This window comes from Spermophilus citellus, assembly GCF_964194105.1.
Source record: "Spermophilus citellus genome assembly, chromosome: 13".
NCBI lineage: Eukaryota > Metazoa > Chordata > Mammalia > Rodentia > Sciuridae > Spermophilus > Spermophilus citellus.
Genome location: NC_138193.1, coordinates 10,836,711 through 10,858,098, shown reverse-complemented (window position 1 = coordinate 10,858,098; position 21,388 = coordinate 10,836,711). Strand labels below are relative to the sequence as shown.

The window sequence follows — 21,388 nt, the reverse complement described above, 5'->3', positions numbered from 1 at the left end:
ATTCAAATATGCAGAATGTTAGATGTTAGCATGGTGGCGGATAAATGGGTAAGGAAGAAAGGGAGTGCATGGTCGTCCAGCGTGGGGTTAGCAGGGACACCTGGGCGGAGGCCTGAAGGAGACAGGAGTGAAACAGTATAGCAGAGGAGCTGTTATGCAAAGACCCCGAGCCAGGGCATTGCTTGGCATGTTTTGCAGAACAGCAAGGAGAGGCCTGAGTGGCTTGGTGGAGGAGGCAGGGGACTCACTAGTAACGGGCAGCCAGAGAAGGACAGGCTGGGCTAGACCATATATGACACTACAGTTTCTTAAGAACTTCACTTTTGCTGTCAGTGAAGGGTAAGGACAAACTTTCTAAAGGGTCAGTGATAAATATTTTAGACTTTGCAGGTCATCCAGTCTCTGTTGGAACTGTTCAACTCTGCCATTTTAGCATGAAAACAAACCATGGACAGCATGTAAGGGGATGCATGGAGCAGTGTTCCAGTCAGGTTTTACCTTAGGATGCCAGGCCAAGGATTGACTTTGCCAATCCTTGCTCTAATTAAGATGGAAAGTCCTTCAGGAGTTTCGAGTAGAGAAGACACCTAATTTACTAATTTTTTTAAAGGCACTTACAAAATACCTTTTTATTTGTTAATAATTTTAGGTTTAGAGAAAAGTTACAAAAATTATACAGCATTCCCTTCACTTGTCTCACTTGAAGGCTGACCACTGATGCAGCCATCCTCACTGATTAAAAAAAAACAGAACACGAGTGTAATGCTCTTGATTCAACTGCAGCCTTTATTCAACTTTCATATTGTTCCACCTGTAGACACGTTTCTATTCCAGTATCCATTACAGAGTCCCACACTACACTTAGTGGTTCTGAATCTGTAGGTTTCCTTCAATCCAAGACGACTCCTCTCTTTTTTCTTGTCTTTAATGAACTTAGGTATTTTTGATGAGCACTGGTAAATTATTTTGCAAAATGTCTGTTTGGATTCATCTCATATTTTCTTGTGACTACATTATGATTTTTGGCAAGAGTAATATGACTACTCTTTTGAAAGGATTCTGCTGGCTATTTGGTAAGGGCAGAAATGGGAGACCCCTGGGAAAACTTGTCATAATCCAGCTGAGGCTTGAAGTAGGATATTCATGGAAGAATCCAGAAATAGTTGATTTATAAGCATATTGAACGGATTGGGTTATGGTTAAAAAAAAAAAATGTGAGCCACTGCTATGGCATCAGGCCTCAGCATCCTAGTTAGCGGCAGGAAAACTATGCAAATGTACTGCAAATGAAGAAGTAATTTTTTTCTTTTGTCTAGCCCTTGAACTTCCTCTTTCTTATTAATCTTTCAGCCCTTGACCATTTTAGAAACCTGGCTAACTAAAATAATGTGACATTGTTTGGCTCTGTTGGTGTGTCATGTTTAATTGAAAGTAAAAAAAAAAAAATCAAGCATTAGGTGGGTAGTCATAATTTTTCCTTGGATCCTAGGGAAATAAAATTTATTGTGAGCTGCCAGCCCCATTTTGACACATCCCTGTCCTTTGAATCCTGCTGATCTGTCACATGTACACATTATATTTCTGGAATTCTCAGTGGTTCCTTGTTATGTTAAATGACTTATGTTTCTCACTGTGGTGGAGTTAGCAAGAACTGGACTTATCTTCCTGATGTCAGCAAGTAGAAGGCCGGACAAAGTGTGTGAATCAACTGTTCTTGGACATTGGACAGCAGACTACACAGGATGTGGCTGCCTGAGATAGAGGGAAAGCACCGTGATTGTCCCAGTTTTCTGTCTAGAGACATATTTCTCTATCCCAATGAAACATATTTCTGTATGCAGAAGGGGCACCAAACAGAGAAGCTGGAGACTGCAGAGCAGAGGTCCAGAGGGGAGAGTACTACCCAGAAAATGACACCTTTCAGTGTTGGCTGAATCAGGCCACACGTGGGGAATGCCCAGGGTTGGTAAAGGGACAGCCAGGAGTTCCCAGAGCTCAGGGAGCCTGAAATCTGAGCAGCCACGTGGCAGGTCTTCAGGGTCACTCTTCAGTATCACACTCTCCCCCCTTCAGGGACTTTGATGTTGGTTCTGTATGTTTAGGTGTTTTGATGTTGGTGCAGATATATTTACAATTGTATGAATTGACCCCCTTATTATAGACTGTTGTTGTAATTTATTAGTCTTATTTGTCTGATGTAAAAACACATCTCTTCCTTGGTTTTCCTGAGAAATCTTTTTGCATCCCTGTCAGATTGTGTGTGTGTGTGTCCTTAAAAGTGAATTGACTCTCTTGCAGGCAGCATAGAATTGGGTCTTGGTTATTATTTTTCAATCCAGTCAGTCACTGTCTTTTTATTGGGGAATTTAATCCATTTACATGCGAGGTTCTTACTGATAGGTAAGGACTCACTATTTAGTGATTGCCATTTGCTAATCGCTTTCTGGTCGCTTGTAGTGCTTCCTTCCTTTCTTGCTGTTGTCCTCTCTGCTGTGATGTGCTGGTATGCTTTGAATACTTTCTATTTTGGTTGTGTGCTCCACTGAAGAGCTTTGCTTTGTGAGGCTTACACGGAGCAATTTAAGCCTGCAACAGCCTGTTTCAAGCTGACTGCACACAGCTCTGCCTTTACTCCTCCCCCAACATTTTATGTTTTTTTGTATGAGAATTTTTATTTTTTCTCAAAGAAGCAACTTTTTGTTTCTTTGATTTTTTAAAAAATTTTTTGTTTCAATTTAATTCATTTCTGCTCCTGTAGATATGAGTAGTTTTGTGTTTTAACCCTCTTGCTAGGAACAGACTTGCTATATACACTGTCATTGTCTAGAGTATTCTGAATATGGCTCTTTTCCTTAGACCGTTGAGTTTTATAATTTTGTATGCTCTGTGGGCTATTTAGAGGTCTTTTGTTTCAGCTTCAAAACTCCCTTTACCTAGGGAGTTCCTTAAAGTCGGGTGGTGAACTCCCTTAGTTTGTGTTTCTCAAGGGAAGTTTTTATTTATCTAGTTTTGAAAGACAGCTTTGTTGGGTAAGGTATTCTTGGTTGGTGATTTTTTTCCCCTTCAGTGCTTTGAATATATCATTCTCCTTTCCTGTCCTCCAGGGTTTCTGTGGAGACATCTGGAGATAGTGGTATTGCTTCCCCTAGATGCGGCCTTTCTGCTGTGAGAACTTTGATTTTGATTGCTTGGTGTCTTGCTGAGCTCCTTTTCGGGTTAAATTTTATTGGAGAGCTCTGTGCTTCCAGGACCTGGTTGTTGGCATCTACCCCCAGATTAGGGGATTTCTCTGCTGTTCATACTTTCTGGCCTTTTCCCCTCTTTCTTTCAGCTTCTGCAGCTCCTGTTACATGCAGATGTGGCCTCTTGAGGTTCTCCTGTAGTTCACATAGACTTTCTTTTCTTTCCCTCTCCACCCTCCTTTCCTTCCTCCTTCCCTCTCCCCCTCCCCTCCTTTCCTTCTTTCCTCCTCCATTCTCCCTCCCATTCCCCTCCCCTCCCCCCTCCCCTCCCCTCCCCCTCCTCCCTCCCTCCCTCCCTTCCTTCCTTCCTTCCTTCCTTCTTGTTTTTGTTCCTCTGTCCAGGTAATTTCAAATTCTTTTAAACTCACTGATTCTTTTGCTTGATCAAGTCAGCTGTCATAGCTTTCTGTTGAAAATTTTAGTTCACTCATTCTTCATTTCTAGAATTTCTGCTTAATTATTTTTAAAAATTGTTTCTATTCCTTTGTCAAATTTACTTGTGTACGTATTGCTTTCCAAATTACATTTGGTTTTCTAGCCCTATATTTTTGTGGTTCACTGATTATCAGTCATTTCATACATTTCCATATCTTTAGGGTCTGTTATTGGAGGTCTGTTAGATACACACACACACACACACACACACATTATTTATATATATATATATATATATATATATATATATATATATATATATATATATATATGAGAGAGAGAGAGAGAGAGAGAGAGAGAGGCGTGTGTTATAATTCCCTGCTTGTAATCACTGTGTCCTTGCATTACTTTGTGTACCTTTGAGGAGACGGCTCCCTCTTCTGGCCTGCGCAGGCATTCTTTGGCAGGGCCCATCCTTCACTATTTAGCCTGTGATTCTAGGGGGCCAACTGGTGAAGCTCCTATAGAGGCAGAGCTTCTTGTGAGTTCTGTAGTTGGATGTGGTCCTGGCTGCATAGTGTGATGGCTTCTGGTCAGGCCAGTCAGAGGATGTCTTCCCTGGTCAGGCATTTCCACTATTTAGGATCTGTAGTTGGGCAGGAATACAGGTTCCAAGGTTAGGCAACATTGCTCTTCTGGATGAGTGGGGTCAGAGGCTATGCTCCTTGGAAATGCATGATTGAGGATTGCTTCCTTATCACAGTGGTGCCATGGAGTGGGCTTTTGGCTAAGTTGAGGGACTGTTTGACCTCCTGGGTCAAATAGCTTTACCCTCTGAGCTTCTCCACAATGTGTAGACCCTGTCTAGACAGGATCTTTGGGGCATTTTGGCCAACACTTCACTTCCTGGGTCAAGCAGGTCTAGCCCCATGTTTCTCTGAAATGTTGGAGGTGGGTGTTGGACTTAGGGTCATTGGAGTGGGCTGTGAGGCTGGGCTAGAGGCTGGCCGTGTAGGGACGCAAGCTGGGTTGAACTTCCTGCTGTGCTGCTGAAGACAACCAGTTCAGCTTTGTGGACGGGCTCTGAAGTAGGCTTTAACTCAAGTCACCCAACATGGTTGGTAGGAGCACAGAGGTGCCACCACCAGGGCTCGTGTGCTAGTCACTGTGCTCTCTGCCTCCTTTGTTTGTTTCTTCCTGGCTCCTGATGGTCAAGCTGTGCCATACCCCCAGTGTTGCCCACGAGGTGAGACTAGAGTGGGATGCGTCTCTGGATGCTCGGGAAGCTGGATGACTGTCCCTGGTTCTCCTTCCTCAGTAAACACCCTGGGTCCTAGGACGTTCTCTCTGTGTGTCATTGTGTCGGCTTGGATGGGAGAAGTGCCATGGTAGTGGTGGGACCATTCTTTCTTATCCTGCTGTCCTCAGTTCGGCCAACCAGCAGCGTGTCTCATGCTTGTTTTCAAGTAGTAGGGTTTTCAGAAAGGTGTTCTGGTCTGTGGGTCGTTGTTAGTTGAGCTTTCTGTAGTGGGGTGAAGCCTGAGGCTTATGATTTTGCCTCCTTGCTGACACCAACTCCTCTGGGCTCATGTTAACATATGTACCCAACTTTTCCATGTGTCTCTAAGAGAAGCTGAGTGACCTAGATCCAGGTATCTAACCTGAAATACTTAATTTTTATACCTTTAGCTTTATTCTGTTTTTTAAAAGTAATTCACACAATGTATAATCCACCCACTAAAACAGTTGGGCACCCACCACCTCAGTCAACTTCAGAACATTTTCCTCACCCTATAGAGAAACTCTTGGCCATTACCAAGTCATCCTCCTATTCCCCCAGCTCTAGGCAACCGATAATCTATTTTCTGTCCCTGCAGATACTTGTCTTTGGATATTTCATATAAAAGCAGTTGCATGATATGTAGTCCTTTGCAACCGGCTTTTCCACTTAGCATGGTGTTTTCAAGGTTCATCTCATTGTAGCACATATCAGCCCAGCTCTTAATTTTACTTAACCAGGATAAACACTTGGTTCTTAGTTAAAAAATGCTCTTTCTTTAGAATCTGTATATTCATTTTAGATTCACAAACTTATTCTCAGAATTGGGTAGTAATACTACCTTTAAAAAAGATCTATGTGCCTTTAAAAAATATAATCAGGAAAAATTTTTCTCTAAAAGTAAGCAGGCCCTGAGAGCTCAGTGACCACCTGTCTTTGCTGCCAACCAGTGGGAGAGGAGCAAGGAGAGTACCCGGCAGAGACCCGGGTGCCTTGGCCAGATGCTTCTGGGTTGGTCAGAGGTGCGGCTTTCTTCACAAGGGTCCTCAGAAGCCCAGCACATCTTTGCATTGCATGCTTTTCAGTTTTATCATTTAAACTTGTCATCTCTGGGGTCTTAATTTTTCTCCCACTTTTTTTCTTTTCATGGAATAGGAAACTTAAATTCAGAGAAGTAACTTCAGATGATACTGTCCAGTAGCCCCAGAGGCAAATCTTGAACCCAAGTGTTAAGATTCCAAATAGAAATGTCTTTCTTGACAGCAGGCTGCATCTGTCGGTGCCTCTGCCCACTACTCAGGGTCTGGGTGTTTCCAGAGAAGTAGGAGTAGTTTCTGTGCCCAGTTTCCTGGTGATCAAGTGTAGGCAATTGGAAAGAATAAACACTTACAAATCTGCTCACTGTATGAAGTATTTAGTGATATTGAATAGCACAATAATACAATAAAATCAGAAATGCAAATCCCTCAAGTTGCCTGAAAATTTAATGTTTTTGTTGCATGTTTTGTCATTTGTCTAATTTTGAGTTCAGTATTAAAAGTTAAATAAAAATATAAAAAATATAAAAAGGTTGAATACAAATATGAATTTTAGTATTTTTTTCTTTCCCAGACAGATATTGATTATGTCCACAGTGTTGTGGCCAACCTGGAGAAAGAGTAAGTACTTCTTAATTAGGAAATGGAAATATTTTAGTTTACTGCTGTCTCTGGCTTTTTGCTAAAAGAAAGCACCTGCCTTGATAGTTAATCTCCCTCTGGAGATCATTGTTCATTAGACCTCCTACCATTGTCTTTTACATTCTCATAAAGCAGGTGTGTTTAAGTTCATTTATCTGCTGGAATAAATTGGTGTATTTCAGTATAGAAGAGATTTGAATGTCGTTTGTGTAACACTATCAAATAAATATTTGTTCATGAAGGCAGTGAAGATAGCTTTAAGAGGTTATTTAAGTCTTTTCACCCTCTATTAAATAGACAGGCTGCCGGGCATATCTTCATGTAGCATCTCAGGCCTCAGCGCTGAGCTGTGTCTGGCCCCCTGATCCTGCAGTATGCAGGGCATGAACCAGGTAACAGGCGGGAAGCCTGTTATTAGTTTTTACAGTATTGCCTTAGTGGTTTTAATAATGATATCATAAAAATTAGTCTTGACATAGGTTTCTTCATTGAATTGTATCTGCTTAAAGACCAGAGAAGTTGCAATTATTTGCTAGCTCTCTATTTAAAATAATATGATACTTTGTCCATTGAAATGCTAAACCTGGAGATTTAAAAAATATTACGCATAGTTCAGGTTTAAATTTGTCATTTGTTAGATTTTCCTCAAGTGCTAAATAAAGTTCTTGACATTCTTTGTAGAAATGCACTTTGATATGTGGACTCCTCAAATGAAGGAACAGGGCAGTAATTAATAACTGGTCCCCCTTCCCCTAGACCAAACGGGCAGGCCTGTGGTGGGCTGGTGCAGTCATTCTGTTGACTTACTTCTTCCTCAATGTGCAGGAAAACCAAGGCCAGAAACAAAGCTCAGTCAAACACTAAGAACATTTGTGCAAAGGCAGGTAGTTACATAAGCATTTTCTGGAGATTTGCAAAAACGAGGAAGAATGCAGATGTGGAAAAATTACATTTGTACACATGCAGACTGATTTAAAACTTCAGAAAAGGATTTCTCCAGCTTAATGCTATTAATGTTTGTGGTTATGTAATTCTTTGTTGTCAGGGCTGACCTGGGCAGAGTACGTTTGACCGGTATTTTTAATAGTATTTCCTATAGTAATGACAGCCAGAATGCCTCCAGATGTTGCTTAATGTCTCATAAAATCACCCAAGTTGAGAAGCACCGGCCTGGAGTGACATAATCTATAACCTACAACTTCTGGAAAATTGTAGCTTCTGGAAAATTGAAGAACTTTGAATTTTGCACAAGTATATGTATTTAGATGCATACAGAAATTAATCTGTTTTCTTTCCTTTATTTCCCTACTTTCTGTGGGACCTTGATTTTTTTTTTTTTTTAAATATTCCGATTGCCTGTAGGAATGTAAGACTGTAGTTCTCCTGGGCTTTCTGTTACTCTAAGGTTATTGGCATTTTATACTGTTTTTTTTTTTTTTTTTAAAGCAGTACTAAGAACAAGAACAACAAAACCCTAAACCTTGTGCTACTAGAAAAACCTGTGTTTTCAGGTAAATAAGCTCAGTGATAAGCAGCTTTATTTAGCACATGTTGACCATCACATTATTCCTGCTACACATGTTCTCTGGTGTGTTTTATGTAAAATGTGCTAAATTGGATGTTAAGATAAATAAAATCTCACAGAGCTTCAATAACTGAGCTTATCTTTCTCATGGCAGATTTTCTAAAGAAATCAGTTCTGGCCTGGTGGAAGTAATATCACCCCCTGAAAGTTATTACCCTGACTTGACAAACCTAAAGGAGACGTTTGGAGACTCAAAAGAAAGAGTGAGGTGAGCTGAGTGTCCTTTAAAGGAAAATCTTCAGGACACCTTGAAGATTGGTGTTCTTAGGAATGTATTTGGTGTATTTAATGCTGCATTAGAGAAAAGAGAATTTTTTTTTGACTCTTGTGTTATAATAAAAAACTTGAGGCTTATACATCTAATCTTACTTTGTTAAATTTCAGTCTGATTCCTAACCTATTTTTGAAACTATTTGTTTCAGATGGAGAACAAAGCAAAACTTAGATTACTGTTTTCTAATGATGTATGCTCAGGAAAAGGGCATATATTACATTCAGGTAAGTGTGGCTTTTCCTTTAATGTTTTTCACGCTTCTAAAGAAGAAGTGTTATCAAGGGTGTATAATCATTAAAGCAGGAGGTTTTGGAAGCACATCCCTCCTCAGATCTGTGTAGTCCTAATTATATCTCAGAGAGAGCAGGATCCCCATGGCAACTGAGGACATGGGCTCTGGGGTTCCCAAGTGCAGCATGTGTGGCCCCAGCTCCTGTGTGGAGGGGCAACCTCACTATGTCTCGCTTCCTCTGAACTCCATTCCTCCATCTTCTTTCCTCCTTCCTCTCTCCACTGTTACATTTTTTTGAGTGGTCTCATGGTAGAGTAAATCTTTTTGAAAGCCACAATACAGTTACATTTATATTGAAGATAATAAATTCAAATCCCCCCCCCCCAAAGCATTGTGGCCCTAATGCTATTCAAGCAGAAGAATCCTGCACTGTTGGGGGGTTTGTTAACCTGGTAGGCAATAGCAAAGAATTCTAGGAAGCTCTTATTTCTTCAAATCTAATTCTCCTTAATGATAGGCTATTTTGTTCTGTGGCCAATGTATACATTGTACATTACAGTTAAGAACTTGATGTAGGGAACTTTAAAGTGTCCTTATGTTGCTTTTAAAGTTTCTTTTTTTCAGTTTAGCTCCTAGGAGAGAATTAATGGAAACTAAATGCCTTTTTTTTTTTTTTTTGGTGGAGCCTAGGAAGAATAATTATTTAAGAAATTAAGGATAGGATGGGGATGAGAGAGAGAGAGTAGTAAGGCAATGTTTCCTGAGGAGCGGTGAGTAAGCTATGGTGACAGTGGCAGCTGTGAGCTTACGTTGGTTGCCTGCTGCCAGGCTGTCGTTCTTTATGGTTTGTGCTTATACTTATACCATTTAATACAGCCCTTTTTAGTCTGTGGCAAAAACACATAACGTTAAATTTACCATCTGCACCTTTCCTGAGAGTACAGATTGGTAGTGTGAAGTGTTTTACATTGTTGTGCAACAGGTTTCTAGGACCTTTTCACCTTGCAAAGCCTACAGAGACTCTATCCAAAAACATCAGTTACTGTCCCTCCCCCATGTTCCTAGTCACCTCCTGCTACCCGTGTTTCTGTGACTTTGACAGTTCTAGGTGCTCCATACTAGTGGAGTCACCTGTTGCAGCATGTGGCAGGGAGGACTTCTGTTCTAGAGCCGCATGATGTTCATTGTGTGTTTGAGCCGCATTTTCGCGTCAGTTCATCTGTTGGCCTGCTTCCAGCTCTGGTTACTGGGAATGATGCTGTGGTAAACTGGAGTGAGTACCTCTCTCTCCACAATTTGTTGGGATTCTTTTGGCTATATACCTACAAGGGGGTTGATGAGTCATTATTGTGCCATTTCTGATTTTTCGAGGGACCACCGTAGTATTTTCCATGGTGGCTGTGCCAGTTCACATTCCTGCCAGCAGTGCATAGGGCTCATTTTCTCTGCCTTCTCGCCAGTACTTGTTATTTTCTTCTTTTAGTGATGGTCATTTTAATGATGTGGTCACATCGGTTGTGGTTTCGATTTTCATTTCCTTCATGATGTATGATGTTGAGCATCAGCTAATGTGCTTGTTTTCCATCTGTGTGATCTTTGAAGAAATATTTATTTAAACCCTTTGTCCATTTTTAACTGGGTTATTTGATTTTTCCTTGTTAACATTCCTTTAAACATTCTGGGTAGTAACCCTTTTTAGAAGATCTGCAAATATTTTTTCCAGTGTGATTGTGGAGCTTCCACTATGTTGTTTCCTTTGACATACAAAAGTTTCTATTTGCTATAGTCTCATCTCTCCACTTTTGATTTTTTATCTAGACTTTTGAAGCCATATCCAAAGTACAGATGCTGAATCCAGTGCCTAAAGCTTTCCCCTATGTCTTCTAGGAGTTACATAATTTTAGCTCCTTGGTTGAAGTCCAATCCATTTTGAGTTAATTGTTTTTTGTAAATAGTAAAAAGTTTGGGTCCAAATTTATTTGTTTGCATGTGAATATCCAGTTTTCCCAGAATTATTTGTTGAAAAGACTATCTTTTCCTCATTGTATATTCTTGACACCTTTGTGGAAAATTATTTAGCCATGTATGCATTGGTGTATTTCTGGGTTCCCTATTCCATCTAATTGGGGTGTGTGTGTGTGTGTGTGTGTGTGTGTGTGTGTGTGTGTCTACCTAGGTAAGCAGATAGGTATCTGTCTTTATATCAGTACCCTGTTGATTTGATCACCATTGCTTTGAAATCAGGAAGAATGAGACTTCCTACTCTGTTCTTTTTCCAGATTGGCTATTTGGGATCCTTTGAGATTCTTTATTTATTCTTTATCTTTTTGAGATTTGTTTTTCTATTTCTGTGAAAAATCTCATGAGAACTTTGGCAGGGATCTTGTAAGGTGTAGATTGTTGTGGGTGGTGCGGACATTTTAATACTAAGTCTCACCAACCACGAGTGCCTGGGTGTCTTTGCAGTTATCTTTATCCTCTTTGATTTCTTTTAGTGATGTTTAGTAGTTTACCAGAGTTCTTTTACCTCCTTTATTAGGTTTATTCCCAAGTGTTTTATCCTTTTTGATGCTTTAGGAAATGGGATGGTTTTTATTTTTGCATTGGTCATTTTTGGTAGACAGAAATACGATTTTTGTGTGTTGATTTTGTATCCTGAAACTTCTGAAATCATTTCTTTGTATGGTTTTTAATGTATTCTTTAGATTTTTCTCTATATAAAATCATTTCATCTGTGGATAATGCTAGGTGTACTTCTTTTCTAATTTGAATACCTATTTCCTCTTCTTGTCAACATGGTCTAGCTAGTATGACTAATTGTGATGTGAGAATGGGCTCCCTTTTGGTTCTGATCTTAGAGGGAAAGGTTTTGGTTCTGACCTCAAGGTGTTTGAAAGTGTTCTCTCTGCTTCAGTTCCTTGGGAAAGTTTGAGACAAATTGGTGTCAATTTTTTAAATGCTTAGCAGAACTCCTAAGTCAAGTTCTCTGGTCCTAAGCTTTTCTTTGCGGGGAGATGTTCTTTTAGATTCATTTATTTTATTTTTCATTATTACTGCTTTAATCTCCTTGTTATAAGTGTGTTCAACTTTTTATTTCTCCATGGTCAGTCTTGGTAGGGACTTACCTGACGATTCTAGGTTATCCAGTTTGTTGGCATATAATTATTACTGGTCATCTTTATAACCCTTTTACCAGTTGTAATGCCCTCTTTCATTTTTCCTTTCCCCTTCCTCATCACTTCCCTCCTCATCCTTTCTCTTTTTTCTTTCTCTTTTTTTCTGCTTCTCCTCTTTTTCCTGCTTCTCCTCCTCTTCCTTTTCTACTGGTGGGGTCTTGCTCTGCTGTCCAGGCTGACCGTGAGCTCACAGTCCTCCTGCCTCAGCCTCCAAGTAGCTCCCCTTTTCATTACCAATTTTAATTATTTGAGTCTTCATTTTTTTTTGTTTAGTCACTCAACCTAGAGTTTTATCCATTTTGTTGATCATTTTTAAAATCCTTGCTGTCTTTTTTGTTTTATTGATTTTTATAATAATATATGGTGATTCCCTTCTCATTCCTCTTTGTGTATATCTGTTTTCTTTGTGGTATCACTGCAATCACAAAACCTCTTAAAGTTATAACCTCTTAAAGTTATTTAAACTGATAATTTAACTTCAGTATAAAATTCATATTTCTTTACATCTGTCCCCTTGCCTTTTGTTATTCTTTGTCTCAATTACCTCTCTTAAATTGCTCATCTGTTAACAATAGATTTGTGATTACTTTTATGCTTTTGGTTTTAAAAATTCTGTATAAGATTTAAAATGACTTATGCAACTGCATTACCTTACTGCAGAATTCTGTATTTGTCTGTATATTTACTTTTGCCAGGGAGCTTTATATTTTTGTAGTGTTTGTTGCTATTTATCATTCTTTCACTTCAAGCTGAACGACTTTCTTTATCAGTAAGAAACCTGGTGCTGAACTCACTCAGCTCTTATCTTGGGAAGTCTTAACTTCTCTCTTGCCAGGTATTCTTGTTTCATTGGTTATTTTGGTTTTAGCATTTTGAATATACCATCCTAGTCCCTTCAAGCCTGCAGTGTTTCTTCTCAGAAGTCTTCTGACACTAATAGAAACTCTCTTGTATATGATGGGTCACTTTTCTCACGCTGCGTGCAAGATTTTTTTAATTTATTTTGTTTTTGACTTTTGACTTTTGACTTGACAGCTTGATTATGGTAGCGCCATAGTCCTGGAGCTCTACCTAGTGTCTGTCTGTGGTACTGCAGCCTCTGGTGCTAAGGGACAGCCTTTGTTCTTGGTCCTTGATGTGGTGCTCTGTTCTACTCCCTGCTTTGATTAAGACAAGATAAAAACCAGTCCCTTGAGATATATATCCAATGTCTTACATTTTTTAGGGATACATCTGCTCCTTTCTTGATCCATGGAGAATCAGAAGTTGGGAGTTCTTTGCAGTCACACGGTACCACACCCAAGGGAGGGCTTTGAATGCACCAATTTTAAATCTGTGTCTGTGTGGGGGAGGAAGCAGACTTGGAATTCCCTATTCCACTCTCTTGCTGATGTCTAATAACTCTCTTAAAGTTACAGGATCAGACTGTACATACTGTCTGATAGCCTGTTTTGTTATTTTTAACATTTGTTAAAATGTAATTTTTAATTATTTCTTGAAGTACCATTATTCAGATATCATCTTATTGCTGGTCGTTTAGATTGTTTCTAAATTTTCAGCTCTTACTAATATGAATTCCATGAATTTTCTTAAAATTATTGTATGTTCCCCAAACTTATGCCTCAGGAAAGAGGAAATTGCTTTATATTTAGTCTTTACAATCTTAAATTATGCAGAATTCTGTTAATGAGGTCAGATGACCTACCTACAGAGTATTAGTGTTAAAAACATCTTAGCCTAAAAAGTCCTCTGATATGTTAGTTTATGAAGGAAAGAGGTCACCTGGGAACATCTGAAGTATTAGGATGAAGGTCGAGGGAGCAAAGGAATTTATTCTAGACCTTGCTGTGATCCCCTAGGAAAGTGGCCTCATGGTTACAGGAGAGGGAATGTCATACTCAAGACTTTCAGAGGCTTCCTTTAAAAAGGCAGCAGAGTTGGGCGTTGCTTGGCACCACCAAGGACACACACTGGAGGGGGTCTGGGAATGCCAGCTGTCCTGGTGTTAGGCCTGCAGCTCAGAATGAAGTTTACCATGACACTGTCATTCCTGGTTTCGTAAAGTGCTTCGTTGATGACTGGAAGACAGTGTCTTCTGGAAGACTTACATGGTTCTGGAACTTCATGGGGTGCCGTATTCTCCTGATACCTCACCTGTGAGGTGGCCCCCCTGACAGTGGTGCTGAGGTTGGCAGTGGGCTCTGTGTGCCCGCCTCATCCCCAGGAGAAGCTCCCAGGATCCACTCTTCTGAGGGTTTCAGTCTCCACTGGTGATCTCTCCCTAGATTATTTTATTAAAGGTTCTCAAGTGGTAATTTTCTACTTCACTGATGTTCCTTGAAGCTGAGTTTTTCTATAAAGAATTTTCTTTTCTCAGCTATTTGGTTACTTTGAAAAATAGTTCAATAAGAAAAGGCAGAATAAATGCTTGATTCTGTCTATTAATTTTATTCTTACCAATGCTCACATTGGTACACCAGTGTGATAAAGAAGAGCCTCATAGGTTGGCTATTATTTTCTTTCTGTAAGTTCAGGATCTTTGATCACTTCCTTGGCTGGCCCATCTTGCATGTTTCCTTTCCCAGATCAGGAATCTGTCACTTTCAGGTGCCTGCTCCTCTCAAAGGCATGTGATGGCTAAGAACATGATCTGGGCACTTGAGATGCTGGTTGCTGTTGTGTCTCTGCTTCTAGGACTTGGAGCAAGGAAGAGGGTGTTTTTCAGAGAAAGAAACTGCACAAGTGTGTATTGATATTTCCAGTTCAGATGTGATTAGAGGGTTTTCATTTAATTTTTTTATACTTCTTTCTTTTCCTCTTACACTGAAAGTCTTGGTTTATAATAGCATGATTGATCCTGATATATTTTTTGCTATATAGTGTAAAATGGTTTCTAGAATGATTTCAAAATATTAATATCACTACTAACAATAAGACTTCCAAATGCAGTTTGAACTTTCTTTGTGCTTACTTCCCCATAGAATAAATCATGGTGTGTATATATAGTCAAAGTATGGTTTCTGAAAGTCACCTGAGTGGTTCTTTATCCTGTGTGACCGTGGTGCCAACTTGATATGAAACTAGGTCTGTTTGTTTTGGCTTATATTCAGTTTTTAGAGTTTTCTTTTTTTTATATAGAGCCCCGCATTTCAAAATCTGAACTTTTATAAAAGAAGGTACGGTCACCAACATCTCACTTTTATCCCTCTTTACCCTGGTTCCTCCCTCCCCTATGGGTGCCCACCACTAGTATTTTTTTTTTTTAGAGAGAGAGAGAGAGAGACTTTTTTTAATGTTTATTTTTTAGTTTTCGGCGGACACATCTTTGTATGTGGTGCTGAGGATTGAACCCGGGCCACACGCATGCCAGGCAAGCGCGCTACCGCTTGAGCCACATCCCCAGCCCCCACCACTAGTATTTTTTTTAAAAAATTTTTTAGTTGTTGATAGACTTTTATTTTATTATATGTGGTGCTGAGAATTGAACCCAGTACCTCACACATGCCAGGCAAGTGCGCTACCACTGAGCCAAAGCTCCAGCCCCCACCACAGTTTTTAGTTTCTCATTCTAGCTTTTAAAAATTTAAGCAGGTATGTGTTTAGAGCATTCCCCTCTCCAGTATTACATTTGCATAGTGTAAAAACAGTATTTTGTATCTTGTTTCCTCTGTAAACTCGCAGTCACTAATGAGGCACATCAGTCTTCATGGTGGCTCCTGCCATGAGACATTGATGTCATTGAAGCACTCTGTCCACCAACAATCTGTCATGTCTTCAGAGCAGCCGTGTACTCATTGCCCCCAGACTGCAGGTCACCCAGCTGTGCTTCAGCTGGTGTGAAAGGACACTTGAAAAGTCCAAGAACTACACCACACACCAGAATACCACTCGAGGTTTATTGTCAGAGCATGGAGCAAACTGACAAGGCTGTCCCTCTGAGGGGAGCAGAAGTGAGTGTCACAGAGCATCTTTATAACCTGCAAGAGCAATTTCACAAGCTTGCTTTAGGGGTTATGTCATGGGCTGGGGTGGGGTGGACCCTTTAGTAGGCACATGTTCTGTGGGAGGCCAAGCAGCAGTTCCTCAGGATCTCTAGATAAAATGGCTCCTAAATTGAAACCTAGGACTCCTTAGATAAAAATGGCTCCCGACCTGAAATGGCGGATCTAATGCCAGTGTTGACCTGATGCCAATAAGGTGACTTCACATTGATACATCCATACGTAGGATACTAAACAACCAACAGAATCAAACTGTTGATCCACAGCTTGGATCTTAGGGAATTGTTCTGAATGAGGAAGCTAGTCTCAGAGGTTACATAGCATGATTCCATTTTCATAGCCCTCTTAAGGAGGAGACAGAACTGGGAGGTGGAGAGCAGGCCCTGGGGGCCCAGGTCAGGGAGGCGGCCAGCTGCAGTGGGTCTTAAAGGGCTGGAGGGGATCCTTGCCATGCATCTCTTCTGTGTCCTTCCTGTGGGGCATAGCCATTCAGGCATGAGTGGAGGTGTCTCTTGTTGCCAAAAGCAAGGTTGAATGTCACTTGGCTCTGTGCTTTGCCTGCCTTTTCCTTCAGCCCCTCTGGGCTCCAAGGAAGTAAAGCCGTCTTTCCTGTTCATTGATGGCCTTGGACTCATCGCTAGTCTACAGTACAACAGAAGCTCAATAAATAGTTGGCAAGCCCATCAATAGCGTACCTTTCCAAACACTGTATTCCTTTATAGATAGGAAGAAGAAAACCTGCAGTACTGACGTACATGAAAAATCAAACACTAAGACAAATATTACTCAGGTAATGAGAAATGATAACTGAAATCAGAAAAGGAAAAATATTCTTAGGCTATTGAAAGGAAAGCGAGGAACTGGGAGACAGGCAGCAAGAAATGAAAGATGGAGACTTGGCAGAGATACACACAAGAGTTTGTGAGAGCTGACAAATAAAGGCCATCTCTCCATAGATGGAGAGAGGAGGCACAGGCTTGAGGTTTGGGCTTTTATGGGGTGGGGGGGCTCAGGGATTAGAGCTGGAGTGTCCTAATGTGGGCAGTTAAGGGTGGGGCTGGTATGAGGGAGTGGTGAGCCTTTCTCAGAAAGGTCCTTGGGTGGGAAAGCCTTAAATGGTGGCTGTCATTTAAGATGGACACCCACATGCTAAGCAAGGACCTTACAGATATCAAATATTTTTGTGGCTTTGATATTTGAGGAAAGGGTGGGTATGCAGCTCAGTGGTAGAGCGCCTGCCCAGCATGCACAAGGCCCTGGTTGAAACCCGAGTCCTGCCAGAAACAGAAACAAAATGAAGTTTGGTAAGAGGAGACTCTGGGGAGGAGGGCTTTCCACAGGCCAGGGTCCCCATTTCTGTCTTTTCTCTGGTATTGGCCAACACTCCACACAGAGAGTGCTCTGGGCACTGGCAAAGCCCAGGGGAACTAGCACTCTGTGAATTGCCACAGCTCTCAATATTTTGTAGGCATTTATTAATATAAAAGGAACTTTTAGGGATCTGTTCTACAGGAATGAAATGCACTAACATATAGGTATAAGCGTAAGTATTGCAGCATTGTGTGGACAACAACTAGGAAACAACCTGAATGTCTGCTTGTGAGCAGGGAAGAGCTGAATAAACCATGAGACACTGTTAAACTAAATGACTTCAATAGATGTTTATTACTTGGTAAGATACTCATGATGTATTAAGAGAAAAATGTCAGTGTCATGGTGTGATCCCTTTTTATAAAATTGACAAGGGATGGTATGGGAGTCAGCTTTCCGTTACTGTAACAAATACCAGAGACAATCAGCTTACAAAGAGAACAGGTTACTTTTGGCTCACAGTGTCAGAAGTTTCAGTCCATGGCAGCTTGGCCCTGTTGCTTTGGGCTTTTGGCAAAGTAGAACATCATGATGGAAAGTGTGCAAAGGAGCAAAATTATTGACCAATGGCAGCCAGAAAGCAGATCAAGGTAGAGGAGGGGCCAATGTCCCAATAGCCCCTTCAGGGCACACACCCAGTAACCTGATTCCTTCCACCAGGCACCTCCTAAAGGCCCCACTACCTCCCATGGTTCCATGGACTGGGAACCAAGTCTTCAACACGTGGCCTTTGGGAAGTTAGTAGATCCAAACTCTAGCATATGGGAATCTCATATATCGGTCTGTATGTGCATTCAGAAGGTGTCAAATGCATGCCCACCCAACTTTTCACATAGGTTAACTAGCAGGGTAAGGGTAGAGAAGGAAAGCTGCTGGCTTTTCTTCAACTTCATGACTAGAAGCAAAAATTTAAAAGTACTGCAAAACTTATTTTCCTTTGAAAGGGGGAAAAATAGTGTTAAATCTTCAGCATCATAAAAGAACCAAAAGGGACCCTTAGATGGAAAGGGACAGTGATTCCCATAGAAAAGGAGTGATTTAGTTGAACCGCAGTATTTCTCTTCCATTTTATTTTCTGAATATGTTTAGTGAAGTCTAGTTTTTGTATTTTCATTGTTTTCTTGACTTTTTTTTTCTTGACCATTGTTTTCTCGACTTTTCTGATGAAAGTATGCTTGAGTTTTTCCATAATAATGTCCTATCTGCATCTTAATTTTTTGGTTTATTAATATGATTGTTCAATTTTCTCTAGCTTGAAGATGACATTATTGTCAAACAGAATTATTTTAATACTATAAAAAATTTTGCACTCCAACTTTCTTCTGAGGAATGGATGATTCTGGAATTTTCCCAGCTGGGCTTCATTGGTAAGAAAAGTATAAGATTTATCTATTTTTCAGAAAAATAATTGATTCTCAGAATCTTAAACCAATTGCTTTTTTTGATCCTAAAGTTGCTTTTTTTCCCCCTATGGGAATGGATTGTTTTTGAACATATGTCAGTTTCTTAGTATGAAAAGATGAAAGTCAGCCCCAGATAGAGTTTGGAGTATCCAGAGACCAACACCGTGCCAGCCTCCGTCCTAGGAGCATATCTGGTTTCTTCTCCTGACACCTAGCAGTTCCGTTGTCACCCCAGGATTGGCATTCAGAGAGGGTTCCTTTTTAATCACTTTGTTTTTTTCATTAATGGCTTGGGATACTCATTTAAGACCTTTTAGGTTTGATATTCCTAAATTAGCCAATGAAGAGAATATGCTTCAAGTTTCAGACTTGAAGGAAATTTATGTGTTTTTAAAAAGTACTCAGAAGACATTTCACTTCTGATGTTATTTTAAAAAGTTAGGTCTTGGGACCTGGATCTCTGACCTTGTTGGTCACTCAGCTCAGAACTTATTTAAGATTCAGAAACATCTTGTGAAGGTTTTATTAAAAACACAATTGGGATTCCTTTTCATTGTTCTTTTTTATTTATTGATTTAGATAATTTTCTTTTTACCTAAACCTCTCTTGTTTCTTTCTTTATAGGAAGAATCTTAGTAAGACATGAAAGAAGACTCTGACTTGCTCTTTGACTCCTTTGAGCCAGTAGTGATAGATTTTGTAATAATGTCAGGAGGTCACTACTTCTGTTTATACCCAGGTGACAGCTTGAGCGAGTAGATGCCTAGCTAGAGCGAGTTTGTCTGTTCTTGATGGTGCAAGTGGGAGATAGGGGGATTTGTAGCTGAGAGCACTAGCTTTGATCAATGTACTTAGTGTTCAGATTTCACGTATGATTTTGATGACCTGTTTCTTTATTGCAGCTATTGACTGGAAGTGTCTTTTCAGGTAAAATGTTCCAAGCGCCAGACCTCACTCTGATCGTAGAATTCATATTTATGTTCTATAAGGAGAAACCCATCGATTGGCTCCTGGACCACATTCTCTGGGTCAAAGTCTGTAACCCTGAAAAAGATGCAGTAAGTTAATTCTGCGGGAGGCGGGTGGGAGTTGCAACTCTGTATTTTGTTCTGAATGAATGTGGCTTTTGTGGGTTTTGGGGAGCCAGATTTGGCCAGTGAGCAGTTGAATGAGGCAGCTGGGAGAAGGCGGTGTTTCCACTGCTTGTGGTCTTTCTCAAATTGGTGAAAATTTCCAATGTTGCAAAGACTTTTAAAATATTGGGAAACCCCATGGAGCAGGGAAGCCTGTCACAGGACAGTGGCCTTTCTCTGTTTTGTTGTTATTGGCTGTTGATACTGATCCCACCTGTCCTGTGGGTGTTTCAGTTTGTCGTCTTCTTATTCCCTGCCAATCCTCATTTTCCAAATACTTTGGGGACAAATCAGACTCTATCTGGAATAATGAATAAGATAGAAGTAATACCTATGCCAAAATAATAAGTCAAGGCACTTCTGGTGTCTGACTGCAAGCAACATAGCAGTGTGCTCACCTTTAGGATGAGGGTGGCAGATACGTAAGTGAATGACAGCTTTTGCTTCAGATACTCAGACAGCAAATTCTTTCCAAAATTCTTAGTATAAAAAGTAAATAGAGGGCTGGGATTGTAGCTTAGTGGCAGAATGCTTGCCTTGCACTCATGAGGCCCCGGGTTCAATCCTCGGCACCGCATAAAAATAAATAGATAAAAATAAAGAGATTGTACCAATCCACAACTAAAAAAAAAAAAAAGATTTATTTCCTTGTCCAATTTGAATCATACCTCTGGGGGAATATAACTCTTCAACTTTTTATGTATTTGGTGTAAGCATAATCAAAATATAAACATGTCAATTCTTATCAATTGTAACACATAATGTTGAGTGAATATTCTAAGCCCTGTTGTTAGGGGGTTGCCTTATTTGTGAAATCTGGCTTCAGGCCCGTGTCCTGGGAGGTTTGATCATCCTGCCTGCTGGTTTTTAGGACTCTGCCTTCTGGGGTCCTTGAGATATTGTTGCGTTCTTTTTGTTTAAAAAACCAACAATAAAACCTACAAACAATAAATTCTTAGAGCAAATCATGGACCACAGAGAAGTAGTGGACTATCTGTGAACTTTCTAACAGTAATTCAGCATATAAATTGATTTGAACAAACCATTTTAAGATATAGGCCTTAACTTATATTTTCTGTGTGACTTGCAGGATTTTTTGTTATAGGACACAAAGCTGTTCACCACCTTCACCTTCCAACAATGTGTGCCTCTTAGTACTTGCAGATTTTTTATTTTATTATCTGATTTAAAGATATTTGGCAAATTCTTTATTATATTACCTGATATAAAGATATTTTGGAACCTCCAAAGTTGGTGCATTTTAACCTTCAAAATTAAATCTTTATTGACCTGCCTTGAAGGATGGGTGAAACCAGCCCTCTGCTCTTCCCTTAGCTGGGCTTATTGTTACCATTTTTTTTATATTTATTTTTCAATTTTCAGTGGACACAACATCTTTATTTTATTTCTATGTGGTGCTGAGGATTGAACCCAGCACCCCGCACATGCCAGGCGAACGCGCTACCGCTTGAGCCACATCCCCAGCCCCTATTGTTGCCATTTTTAAACCCCGGATCATGGCCTTTTGTCAGGTGTGCAGCAATCTCTTCACACCTCAAAAAGGACCATAAAAATCACATGCTCTGGAATTGTGATTTCAGTGTTCTTCTAAAGGACTTCTCATTTTTCCAGATAAGG

General features: G+C 40.2%; 1 protein-coding gene across 7 annotated transcripts in view; it reads left to right on the top strand.

Moving 5' to 3' along the window:
- The window catches only part of MGAT4A (alpha-1,3-mannosyl-glycoprotein 4-beta-N-acetylglucosaminyltransferase A), a 95,461-nt gene that overhangs the window by 57,546 nt on the left and 16,527 nt on the right, over positions 1-21,388 (top strand). For all 7 annotated transcript variants that reach the window (XM_081264875.1, XM_081264869.1, XM_081264873.1 and 4 more), the window contains 5 exons: positions 6,508-6,554; positions 8,255-8,368; positions 8,583-8,658; positions 18,467-18,581; positions 19,545-19,675. In XM_081264875.1, coding sequence (XP_081121001.1) covers positions 6,508-6,554; positions 8,255-8,368; positions 8,583-8,658; positions 18,467-18,581; positions 19,545-19,675 — 483 coding nt within the window. The remainder of the gene's footprint in view (positions 1-6,507; positions 6,555-8,254; positions 8,369-8,582; positions 8,659-18,466; positions 18,582-19,544; positions 19,676-21,388) is intronic.